Here is a 13,509-nt window from a genome sequence, read left to right as displayed (position 1 = left end):
AAGATAGTGTGGCCCAAATAAGGCTATCCGGTCTATGCATATGAGATTAAATTCTTCTATCATACAGTCCTGTAATGTAGATAAATAAACCAATGCTACTTATCTGGTTTGTGGGTCAGTATTAAAGTAGGTTTTAAATCCTGGGATCGGAACAATATATCGTACGAATCGCTTAGTGTGCCCGCTGGTCGTTAATCGCATCTTTCCATCTGCTGTGCTGTACAGCAGATGAGACTATGCAATGAACCACGTCATGCTGCTAAATGTAGCATGGAATGACGCAGTGTGTACAACTGCGCAAAGTTACGTTGTCCCGTCGCTGGTTACACACATTGTGTAATGTGTACCCAGCATTAGAGGTCAGCTTATTATTCATTACAATGTGTCACAGGGGTCTACAATTGAATTTCTTGAAACGCTGTCCTAAGTTGTATTGAAAATGTTTTCATAACGTGGATGGATAATATATTAAAGTTGTAATGATGTTTATAGAAAAGTTACATATATCCATATGTTAGTTGTAGAGTTTCTACATATGTCCTCTGAGCAATTAACCTTTTTATTGTCAACGTGTAAAATTCCATTATTCAGAGTACAAAAACTCTGAAAAATTGAGTATATGATGGTTATGCAGGCCACTGATGCAACACATCGGCCCTTGTAAGAAATGCCTAAAACTACCAGCTTATTTTGAAAAAAAGAAAAGTGTTTCTATAACAGACCATTATATTGGAATTCAAAAATTAAATATTTTTAAGCTTCACCCTATAGTGCAACTTAAGTAAATGCAATGTTGGTGATGCACCCATAATGGTGCTTTGTACAATGAGTTATAATGGGCTACCGTAAGTATCGGCAATGTTCACAGCCACACATTGCGTCAGAACATTGCATTTAATAAACAAATATGTGACAATTCAAAGGACATCCCTCTCGTCTGTTCTATTGAACTCAATTTAGATAGTGTATAAGGTTTATGTTGTTGCCTCTGATTTATGCAAAATAGAAATCTTTAATCTCTACTGCAGGGTCCAAGGGGTCCACAGGAGACCTTGGGGTATAGGCTGTTGACGTCAGTCGTCGAGCTCCTCTACAGTTAATTTTGTGTTCCCAGGATGCATCGGTCCCCTCTCCTATACCCCGCCCCCTGGTCACTGCACCTCAGTTTCATAGTTGCTCGGCCGGAGTCGGGTCACTTCAAGAGTGGCTGGGTGTCAGCCCCAGAAAACAGTATTTCCTGCAAGAGTAGTCAGCATGGGCTGTCCAGCGGAAGTCCATGCTGCCATTCCGACACCGAAATGCTGGCATTCGCGCGGGGATCTGTGGGTTTTGGCTAGCAAAGACCCCAGACGCTCAGGACTGTGGCCGGACTGCACATAGTTTGTCAGGTAAGCAGCGGGCATCCGCGGTGGGCGCCCACTGATCTCTGTCTTTTACTTCCCAGGGATGGGGACCCCCTGGAGGCGGCTGCGTGTGACACCAGGCATTGCGCCTGTGCTGCTACTAGACCACCGGGGATAAAGGGCCACAACATCCCTTCCCTGTAAGGCACAGTCGGCCTCTCCCCTGCTGCACTGCGCGCCTTTCCACAGCGGTCTGGCGGTTGCAGGCAGCTCTCCTCCCTCAGGCACGCCCCCTATGAGTCCTCCGGCAGCCATTTTATGGGTTATAGGCACTGGTCTCACCGGGAGCTGCGGAGCCTGGGTCCCTCTACATACCTCTCCTCCAGTAAGTCAGTGTATGTAGCACTGTTCCTACAAGACACTAGGTCTGGTAGTTGATTAAAGTGCAAAGTAGTGCAGGTGGTGTTCTTGTATTGTATGTGTCTGATGCTAGCGCTGTCTGATTTTCTCTCACTCTGTCAGCCATTTTACTGTCCCTGTACTTTCTATTCTCACTAGCCCCAGCAGTGATAGATACTGACAGGGTGTTAGTTTACTTCACAGCTCAGGTGTTTATTGATCTGCGGAGTGTGACACATACATCCATTATGTCTGGAAGTGATTCTGGACAGGCCGATATCCCCCTCACACAGTCCTGCACTAGGTGTTTTGCAGGACCTAAGGATGGGGAGATTATTGTGGGAGGATTGTGTACCCTGTGTGTTAGGAATGCAGGATTACCTGCTGGGCCCAATTCTTCTCAAGAGTTGCCCTGGGCTTGTTTTGCACAAGCTTTAACTACCCTGATGGGTCGACTTGCTGCACCTCTAGTGGCCCCACAATTTGGCTGCACTCCGCAGGTTGCTATGCCATCTACTTCACGGGACTCCCCGACAGCTGGTTGTGGCTCATAATATGCCTTTACAAACTACCCCCTACCAGGTGTCACCTGAACCTGTTTGGGTTAATACACTCTCCAACACTGTGCAAAACCTGACGGAGATTTTACAGTCTTTCCTGCGTCCAGCTAGGAAGGAGGTGCTGTCTTCTCAGTCCACTTACTGTCAAGATGATTTGTCGACTGATGGGGAAATTCAGGACTTATCTGAGTCAGAGCTTCCTCAAAAAGAGGTGGAGCCTAAGTCAAAAATTTATGTGCACGGCCTCATTCTTTCGGTCTGTGTGGCCCTGGAAATTGGGGATGAGGATACCCTGGCAGCCAAATTCAAACATTCTTTCTTTAAGGAAGTTAAAAGTTCAGCAACAGCTTTTCCTCTGTCGGATCAGTTAGTTGAACATTTGGAAGAAGCCTGGAAAACTCCAAGCAGGCGATTTCAACCGCAGAAACGGTTGGAGGCCACTTATCCGTTCGAGGAGTAGCATTTCTCTAAATGGGAAGCTCCTCAGGTGAATTCTCTTGTTACACGCCTTGTCAAGAGTGCGGCCCTTCCTATGCCGTCCATGTCATCGTTAAAGGATGTTACGGACAGAAAAGTGGAGGTGTGCTTAAAGTCCATTTATTCCCTCTCTGGGGGGGTCGCTAGGCCAACTATGGCTATACGCTGGGTGGCCAGGGCCATGGAACGTTGGGCAAATGCCTTGGAAGCGTCCTCGCCTTTTGGAAGTTACCAGTGAACAAATTGAACTGGTAGGTTACCTCAGAGACTCTGCTTACATACAGTCAGGTGCATAAATATTGGGTCATTGAAAGAATTTTCATATTTTGGCCTCTATTCACCACCGCAATGGCTTTGAAATTAAACAAACAAGATGTGCTTTAACTGCAGACTTTCAGATTTAATTTGAGGGTAATTACATCCAAATCACGTGAACGGTGTAGGAATTACAACTGTATATGTGCCTCCCACTTTTTAAAGGGCCAAAAGTAATGGGACAAACTAAACAATCCTAAATCTAACTTTCACTTTTTAATACATTGTTGCAAATCCTTTGCAGGCAATTACAGCCTGAAGTCTGGAACGCATAGACATCACCAGACGCTGGGTTTCATCCCTGGAGATGCTCTGCCAGGCCTCTACTGCAAATGTCTTCAGTTCCTGCTTGTTCTTGGGGCATTTTCCCTTCAGTTTTGTCTTCATCAAGTGAAATGCATGCTCAATTGGATTCAGGTCAGGGGATTGACTTGGTCATTGCATAACATTCCACATTAGCCTTCAAAAACTGCAGTATGCTTCTGGTCATTGTCCATCTGCACTGTGAAGTGCTGTCCAATGAGTTCTGAAGCATTTGACTGAATATGAGCATATAATATTGCCCGAAACACTTCAGAATTAATTCTGCTGCTTTTGTCAGCAGTCACATCATTAATAAATACAAGGGAACCAGTTCCATTGGCAGCCATACATGCCCACACCATGACACTACCACCACCATGCTTCACTGATGAGGTGGTATGTTTTGGATCATGAGCAGTTCCTTTCCTTCAACACAAGTTGATCTTTGTCTCATCTGTCCATAGGATGTTGTTCCAGAACTGTAATGGCTTTTTTAGATGTTTGCAAACTCTAACCTGGTCTTCCTGTTTTTGTGGCTCACCAATGGTTTACATCTTGTGGTGAACCCTCTATATTCACTCTTGTGAAGTCTTCTCTTGATTGTTGACTTTGACACATATACACCTACCTCCTGGAGAGTGTTCTTGATTTGGCCAACTGTTGTGAAGGGGTTTTTCTTCACCAGGGAAATAATTCTTCTGTCATCCACCACAGTTGTTTTCCGTGGTCTTCCGGGTCTTTTGGTGTTGCTGAGCTCTCTGGTGCGTTCTTTCTTTTTAAGAATGTTCCAAACAGTTGATTTGGCCACACCTATTGTTTTTCCTATCTCTCTGATGGGTTTGTTTTGATTTTTCAGCCTAATGATGGCTTGCTTCACTGATAGTGACAGCTCTTTGGATCTCATTGAGAATCGACAGCAACTGATTCCAAATGCAAATGTCACATCTAGAATCAACTCCAGACCTTTTACCTGCTTAATTGATAATGAAATAACGAGGGAATAGCCCACACCTGTCCATGAAATAGCTTTTGAGTTGATAGTCCCATTACTTTTGGCCCCTTAAAAAGTGGCAGGCACATATAGACACCGTTGTAATTCCTACACCGTTCACCTGATTTGGATGTAATTACCCTCAAATTAAATCTGAAAGTCTGCAGTTAAAGCACATCTTGTTTTTTCATTTCAAAGCCATTGTGTTGGTGACTAGAGGCCAAAATATGAAAATTCTTTCAATGTCCCAATATTTATGCACCTGACTGTATGTGAATGAGGCGGCTTTGGATATTAGTCTCTTAACATCTCGCATTTCATCGGCTGCTGTGTCAGCCAGACGCTCTTTGGTTGCGATCTTGGAGAGCGGATGCCGAGTCCAAGAAAGGGTTAGAGAGCTTATCTTTTATTGGCCAGGGCTTGTTTGGGCCAGATTTGGACAAAATTGTAGACATGTTGGCGGCTGCCAAGTCTGCCTGTTTACCCTCAACCCCAATGCCGTCGGGATCTGGAACTCCATCCTTTCGGACCTTTCCCAGACCGTCAGGAGCTAAGAAGGTCACAATGCCCAAGCAGCAGGCTTGGAGTACCAGGCGTCCAGCTGCCAAGCCCGACACTAAACCCTCAGCCTGACTGGGTGGGCCTCTCATTGGGGGACCCCAAGGTGGGAGGCAGTCTTCTTCAGTTTGCCCAGTGTTGATGTCACACCACAACAGACACGTGGGTAAGGGAAGTGGTCTCTCAAGGGTACGCCCTCTCTTTCCGCTACAGACTTCCTCATCAATTCTTCCCTACGGGACTTCAAAGGCATTGGAACTTCAGAAAGTTTTACGTTCTGTGCTCCTGGAGGGTGTTACAGTTCCGGTACCTACTTCCCAGTGGTGAATGGGGTATTATTCCACCCTCTTTTTGGTTCCAAAACCGAATGGTGCATACAGGCCTATCCTGAACCTCAACAAGTTTCTCCGAGTGCCCCGGTTCAAAATGGAAACCCTGCGGTCTATTATCCTGGCTATGGAACCTGGGGATTTTATGGTGTCTCTGGACATTCAGGATGCATACCTGCATGTCCTGATAGCTTCGGCTCACCAGAAGTACCTCAGGTTCGCAGTGTTAAAACACCATTTCCAATTTCAGGCCCTGCCGTTTGGATTGTCCTCGCCACCCAGGGTGTTCACCAAACTTATGGCAGTGATGGCGGCCCAACTGCGGCTGAGGGGGTCCGTCTGTTGCCTTACCTGGACGACCTGCTATTGCTAGCCAGGTCTCCGGAATTGCTTCTACAGCTGACAATCAGTGTTACAAAGCCACGGCTGGTTGATCAACTGGAAGAAGTCCTCTCTGACGCCCTCACAGAGGATGCTGCATCTTGGCATTGTTGGATTCTCAACAACAGAGGATTTTCTTAACCAGGGACAAAATTTCCACACTGCAGCAGTGGGTTCGCAGCTGCCTGCACAGTCACCGGGCGTCGATTTACTCGGCAATGCAGTTACTGGGCTCCATTGTGTCGACCTTCGACATGGTGGAGTATGGCCAGTTTCATTCCCGGCCTTTACAGACTCTGATCCTTTCCAGATGGGACGGATCTCCATGCCGCATACGAACCCAGACATTGGTACTATCTCCACAGGTACGTCTGTCTCTGACTTGGTGGCTTCACACAAGTCACCTTACTAAGGACCGCCCCTTTTGGATCCCGGAGTGGGTCCTCCTGACAATGGTCGCCTGTCCACGGGGTTGGGGTGCAGTGACAGGTTTACACCTCTTCCAGGGAAGGTGGACAATAGAGGAGTCCATTCTTCCAAAAAACATATTGGAACTCAGGGCGATTCTAAGGGCTCTTCAGCAAGCAAGGCTCATGCTTCACGGAAAACCTGTGCAAGTCCAGTCAGACAATGCCACCACAGTGGTCTACATAAGCCGCCAAGGAGGCACTCGAAGTCAGGCGGCACTAATGGAAGTGTCCAGCATCCTGACTTGGGGCGGAGGGCAATCTCCCAGCCATCTCAGCGGTGTTCATTCCGGGAGTGCTCAACTGGGAAGCAGACTTCCTAAGCCATCACGATGTACAGCCAGGGGAATGGTCCCTTCACCAGGAAGTATTTCCGCTCCTAGTGGACAAGTGGGGCGCCCGAAATAGATCTAATGGCATCTCGGCACAACCACAAGTTGCCAGTGTACGGCTCAAGGACAAGAGATTTGGGGTTTTTTCTGGTAGACGCTCTGTTGGTCAGATGGACCTTCCAGTTCGCGTACCTGTTCCCTCCCTTCTTCCTCGGGTGATTTCGAAAGTTCAAGCAAGAAGGAGGCATGCTGCTGCTGGTGGCTCCAGCGTGTCCCAGATGTCACTGGTACCAGATCTTCGGAGTCTCTCCATAGACACTCCGATGCTGTTGCCTCTACGTCCGGATCTGTTGTCCCATGGTTCTTGCCTCTACCCGGACCTGAGTCGTCTGTCTTTGACGGCGTGGCTCTTGAGACTGCCCTCTTGAGGTCCAGGGGTTTTTCCAACTCGGTGGTTAACATCATGCTCAGAGCTCGAAAGCCTGCTTTTGCGAGAATTTATCACAGAGTGTGGCACACCTTCTATGAATGGTGTCGCCCGAGAGGTTACGATCCTCAGGTATTTGGAATATCCAGGGTTTTGGCTTTCCTACAGGCAGGCTTAGATCACGGTCTTCGCCTTGCTTCTCTGAAGGTGCAGGCCTCTGCCCTGTCAGTACTGTTTCAACGTAGGATTGCTACTCTTCCTGTTGTACACACCTTTATGCAGGGTGTGCTTCGCATCCAGCCTCCCTTTGCCCCACCTGTGGCTCCCTGGGATTTGACTGTGCTCCTTAGGGCTCTCCAAGGACCGCCATTTGAACCACTGGGCTCAATGTAGTTAAAATGGCTTACAGCTAAGACTGTTTTTTTCCTGGCCATAGCTTCGGCCGAAGGGTGTCAGAGTTGGGGGCTCTTTCTTGTTGCCCTCCCTTTCTGATTTTTCATACAGATAGGGCGGTGCTATGGACTCAATCCTGATTTTCTACCTAAGGTGGTATCTAGTTTCCACATTAATGAGGTAATTATAGTGCCGGCCTTTTAATTCGCCAGACCTGTCAGCTGGTGAGGCCTCCTTGGATGTGGTACGTGCTCTAAGGACTTATATTGACCGTACCAATGCATTTCGGAAGTCGGACTCGTTGTTTGTCCTTTATGGTTTCTGTAAGAAGGGATGGTCTGCCACTAAGCAGACTTTGGCAGGCTGGATTCGCTTGGCAATTTCAGAGGCTTACATTCATGAGGGCCTTCCTGTTTCGTCCTCTGTTAAGGCTCACTCTACTCTGTCTGTGGGTCCTTCGTGGGCAGCTCGCCGTGGCGCCTCTGCTGTTCAGCTGTGTAAGGCGACCACACGGTCTTCTGTCCATATCTTTTTAAGGTATTATGCATTTGGTACCTTTGCCTCTCAGGATGCTTCCTTCAGGCGGTGGATTCTTCTTTCTGCACAGGAGTGTCCCCACCCTTAAGGAGACTGCTTTGGGACATCCCCAAGGTCTCCTGTGGAGCCCTATGGACCCTGCAGTAGAAAATAAGAGATTAAGTAAGACCTTACCTTTGTTATCTCTATTTCTACAGTCCATAGGGATCCACAGGACTCCCGCCCTGTCGCACCTGTGCTGCAGATGGGCTGTGTTCTGGTCACCAGTTTTTCCGTCTCCTTCTAAATGTGAGAATGTGATACTTGTGTGTTCCAGAATTTCTTTCTTCTCTCTTCTTCTCCTTCGGCTATTGGCTTGTTATTTAACTGAGGTGCATTGGCCAAGGGGCGGGGTATAGGAGAGGGGCCCAGTGCATCCTGGGAGCACAAAATTATCTGTTGAGGTGCCCAACGACTGACGTTATCAACTTATACCCCAAGGTCTCCTGTGGATCCCTAGGGACTTAGTAGAAATAGAGGTAACAAAGGTAAGGTCTTACCATATCTCTTATTTTATTATGATATTGCTTAGACAATGTGTTTATGCTGTATAGGTTTTTAGGTTCTTCAAAACATTTGGAAGACACTGTATCTCATCCCTATGAGGAAATGGAATCCCTGCTTCCCTCCATAATCGTACAAGAGCTACATGGATTGAGCTTATACATTGGGAGTCTTAGTGAAATACCAATCAGTGTTCTTGGAGCCTTCTCCATTCAACATTATGGCAAGGTGTGTCTGAGTTTACACTTGTGCATAGTAAAAGATGACAATATTATTCAAGAAGTATTGAATTATGTTTGCAAGTATTGTAAGAATTATTCAGTTACCTCTCTATCATCCATATCATTGGCAGGAGGCGAGGTCACATTGTTAGGAGAGCTCTGCACTAGACGTTAGGGGATGGCTAGAGCGATATCGGCAAGATATGTTGTTTCCAGGCAAATTGGAATGACATATCGTTGGATAGCACAGTGTGTGCGCCCAATTGCATGCTCTTGTGGGTTATATACACAACCTCTTCTGATCTGTCATGCTGCATGGCAGATCAGAAGTTATCGTGTGTGACACCATGTTTCTTGGTGCGGTTACTGAATGATATATCTTGCGTGTGTACGGGCGACCGCAATGACGCCCCGTTGCCCGGGAAGCACATTGTTCTAAAGTGTACCCACCTAGTTGTCTTGTGATCACCATACAAAATCAAACTGAACTGCAGGAATGCTATGTACTAGTAGAACTGATGGATGGGTGAGGGCACTTATATGGCACTTCAGTAATTGGGGCTCACCCTCGTTTGAAAGAGGGGGGCTTTCTTTCAGTAGTTATTAGCTGGTGATCACCAGACATTAACATATCCTGCAGAAAACATTAAGTCTAAAAATACCCAGGAATCTCCCATTATTATGTCATTATAAATAAAAATCTACCTACACAAATACACTAATGAAAATGGCAGTCGTCTCGTCTTCAGAGTTATTATCTTTTTAAATGTCATATGTGGTCAAATAAGCCACAACCCAAATATTTTCCCTAAAATAATCATGAGTTAATCACCTCCCAAAAGACGTGTCTGCAAGTTTTTCCTCTATGTGAAAGATTGATTTGACTGGCAATAAATGATCCCTGGTGCACCTTATAGGGGGGTCTTCTGGTATTAACAGAAGCCCTTATGAAGTTCTAGAGACTGCTTTGGAGGGTTGTCTGTGGAATTACCTTGTGCTAGCAACTGCCCTCCTTCGTTGGTGACCAACCAAGTTGAAAGGTCTAATTTGTTGTTTGTTTATTTTTTTAAGCAAATCTGTATATCTGTGCTTTAGCAGTTACTATAATTTACTGACGCAGTTTATAAAAGTTGCGTTGTTAACTGTCTTAATGGCACTGCACTGGGTAAAGCAGGTGGTGGTAACCATACATGTTATCCTATTGCGGTTACAGACGTGGACTATTAACCCTCGAGTCCCCATACGTAGAAGATGTGTATAATGTTTTGTGTTCCTTTTGTGACCTTCTGGGCTAAAAAAGAATCTGGTAATGAGTCTGGTAATGACATGCCAGCATATTGATGTCTTGCAACTTTTGCCATAACGCGATCTAGGTCATCTGCTTTCTAGATACAAAAGTATATACAATCCTGCATTAATCTCTGCTTGTATTGAGTGAAATATATGCTTGTGATATGGGGCTACATAATTTGCCCTATACAAGTTCTCTGAACATTATCCAGCTGCCCCCATTGTGCTATTTAGATGTATGTTACCCATGCTCGATATGACTCAAGGAAAATAGTGTCATTGTTTTTTTGTTTTTGTTTTTTTTTCATTATTTTCTTGTTCTATTCTCTGTAAATATTTTTCAGGTCTTTCCAGCATCCTGGCATCTGCTTCATCTTCACTTAGATCTTCATTGGTCCATATTAGAAATCCTGCAGATTTTAGGAGAAAAATTACAAGGTAACTTCCTTTTATTTAAATATTACTTTACCTCTTGTGGTAGCAGTCTAGGGCAGTTGTCGGGGAACAGGGGTAAATTACCCACATGAGGTAAAAATGAAATTCCTGGGGGCAATGGACGGACAGCCGGGCATGCATATGAATCATTGCGTGCCTGGCTGTCCGTCCATTACCCCCAGGAATGGAGGTCACTGGCACCGGGTGCAGCGGCGCACCTGTTGCACCCGGCGTTAGTGACCTCCAGCCTGGCGCCGCAGGGAGGCTGTAAGCCAGACGCCCGCTGAGATGTTATTACCAGCAGGCGCCCGGCTCCTTCCCTGCAGCGCCGCGTTAGCCGGAGGCTGGAGTTCTCTTCTGAACTCCAGCTTCCGGCTCTCTCAATGCGCACTATGGGAGAGACGTCATGACATCTCTCCCATACTTCCGAGGAGTAGCCGGGCGGACAGGACGGCGGCGGGAGCGGGGATTAAGGTAAGTGTTTTATTTTATTGTACAAGGGGCACTATTACAGGGGCATAACTATGGGGGCACTACTACAGGGGCATAACTATGGGGGCACTACTACAGGGGCATAACTATGGGAGCACTACTACAGGGGCATAACTATGGGGGCACTACTATATGATTTCCTTCCTTCCAAATCAAGGGGCTGACGTCGGCGTATCTAAATACCTTTTGGGGTAAAAGGTAAAGTTCCCTGACCCCTGGTCTAGGGGAACTGCTCACCGCAGCTTTGAATAGTCTTATGGGAGATGAGTCTTTTTAATTCAAATCAGGTGGTGTATTAAAACTCTAACTGGACATGTAAATAATTGATGAATATGTGTGAAGGATAGTATGTTGATATGTGTGTTTTTCGTTCACCTTTTTAAACCCCTTCATGATGACTGGGGGCATTTTGTATGTTTGCAATGAAACCTCATTTCAGTTGTTGGTTTTTTTTTTTGTTGGTTTTTTTTATGTGTTTAATGGAGAAATGGTGGTTGTTCTTCCTACTTCATGTCAGCTGTTACTCTGGGATTACATCCCATTCACCTAGTACTAGACAGGAAGTTTTTTGTCTTCGCTTAGGAACCGTCCACTTGGGATATATAGGTTACATTCCCCTGTTGCTCCCTGGTCTTTTTTTTTTTTTCTTGTCTCCCAGTTAGAGATAGTGTATGACGTTTGTTATTTTGGTTCTAGGACTTGCCTCAACGATTGCCTTGTAAATGCGTCTCTAGGAGCCACAATCTGGAAGGAGTGGCACCCTGGGGAGAGGCTGGTGTGCGCTGAATCTAATGGGCCCATGAGTATGCACCTGATTTGCCTCTGGTATCCGTGCCATTGGCTGTGTCTCCCGCTGCACGTTACGCCTCAGTTGTTCAGGCAGCTGCTCTGTCTCCTCTCGTGTACCGGCGGAAGTGCTGGCGATGGCTGGCTGTAGGTGGCGATGCTGGGGAGGGCTGGCGGCAGACGGAAGTACCGATCACTAGGCCATCCCAGTAGTCCGTGCATCAGATGGTCTGCACATGCATCTGCCCCAGGTCAAGGGTTACAGGCTTAAAGATGGCGCAGCACACAGGATGAAATGGAGCTGCTGTGCCCTGATTTTGCTAGACCTGGATTGTGCTTAATGGTCCTCTGCCTCAAACTACATGGAAAAAAGGAGACTTTTCCCCAAAAGCCTGTATGTGCCCAAAAGAGGCAAGTCCTCATAGAGGGCACCTTTTAATAATTTAGTTAGTCAGGGTGTGTAGCAATTTCATCCCATTCTGCAGTGTGTCTCCAGCTTTGAGAGCTAGGAAGAGGATTTGTAAGAAGAAACACTTTGCAAATGTTTGTCCTGCATGTGATAAGCCCTTTTCTGGTTAAGATTCTAGGTTCTGCAGTGTCTGTCAGAAAGAAACTACTCCTGTGGATGGTCAGTCTAAACAGCTACAAGATGTAATGGAATGGATGAAAAACTGCTTTGTTACTAAGGAAGAGTTTTTAGAGTCGCAGGGTTCTAAGAGATCTAGATCACAAAATAGCTTAGAGTTTGATTATGAATCATTTTAATCTGATTTTGCTCTTGAACATGGTAAAGAGAATGTCACTAGTGAGGAATTTGGTGAAGTTCAAGATGATAGAGTATTTAGTTTGAAATCTTGTGCATAGTCTACTGAAGAATATCTATAAATCAATTTCCACAGTATCCTTATAATTCATTGAACAGGATTTTCTGTTTGAAGACCTGTCCAAACAAGCAGGTATTTTCCAGTGCGTAAAGTTAGGAAGGAAAGTTTATGTATTGAATGGCAGAGTGTTGATAAATGTCTAGGTAATATCAAGAGGATTGATCAGATGTATCCTATTAATGATGAACAAGTTTTATCTTGGTATGCTATTCCTAAAGTTGATGCAGCTATCACTGAGGTTGTATCTAAAACTACTATCCCTCTTGAAGATGGTAATAAGAGATAGCATGGATAAAAAGATTGAAAGTTCCTTAAAAAGTGTGTAGCTCTGCTGCAATTTCTCTGAAATCTGGTGTTGCTATAGCTTAAATATCCAGAACTTTGAGTTTCTGGCCATCTGTTATGTACACAGACTTGGAAGAAAAACATTATTTACAGAGAAGTCTCTCTATTATGATTAAAGCTATAGAATATCTGTGACGCCTCGCTTGATGTGCTACAGTTTTATGCAAAATGGCAAAAAAAGCTCTATGGATACTTTCAGGGACAGCTGACATGCATTAAAAAAATAGGCTGGTCTCTTTACCATTTGAGGGTTCTCTGCTCTTTGGTAATACATTGTAAACAATTTATACTCAGAATGATGGGAGGTAAATCTGTTAAATTGCCTCAGGATAGATGTAGCAGCTACCTTATGCTCTCTTCTAAACTGCAGTATAAAGAAGCTAGAAGTTATAAACCTGGACAGCAATACAGTGGCAGATACTCCTCAGGGATGACGAGACAGTCTTTTCACCAATCCTACAGGAGAGGCAATCAGAGACAATGACTTCTACAGGAACCCTGCACAAGTGCCAGTGGTGGGCAGACTTCTGGAATTTGCCAGACAATAGAAGGTTAAAGACACATGGGTTCTGGAAGTGGTGTCTCAGGGGTACAGGGTAGAATTTTTAGAAACTCCAAAACTCAACAATTTTGTGGAGTCAAAGGTTCCAGTGGTAACTTTAGAAGTCAGAGGTCTAGAAAAGAGCCTGGAGAAAGTGATG

The 13,509-nt window shown here is 45.5% G+C and overlaps 1 protein-coding gene across 1 annotated transcript in view; it reads left to right on the top strand.

The window, feature by feature from the left end:
- The window catches only part of MMS22L (MMS22 like, DNA repair protein), a 134,666-nt gene that overhangs the window by 21,763 nt on the left and 99,394 nt on the right, over positions 1-13,509 (top strand). Inside the window, exons 5-6 of the mRNA XM_088472142.1 lie at positions 8,406-8,583; positions 10,211-10,304. Coding sequence (XP_088328268.1) covers positions 8,406-8,583; positions 10,211-10,304 — 272 coding nt within the window. The remainder of the gene's footprint in view (positions 1-8,405; positions 8,584-10,210; positions 10,305-13,509) is intronic.

This window comes from Taudactylus pleione, unplaced genomic scaffold (genome assembly GCF_031769625.1).
Source record: "Taudactylus pleione unplaced genomic scaffold, aTauple2 ptg000015l, whole genome shotgun sequence".
NCBI lineage: Eukaryota > Metazoa > Chordata > Amphibia > Anura > Myobatrachidae > Taudactylus > Taudactylus pleione.
Note: the sequence above shows the minus strand (reverse complement) of the source record. Positions and strands in the feature narration are given on the sequence as shown.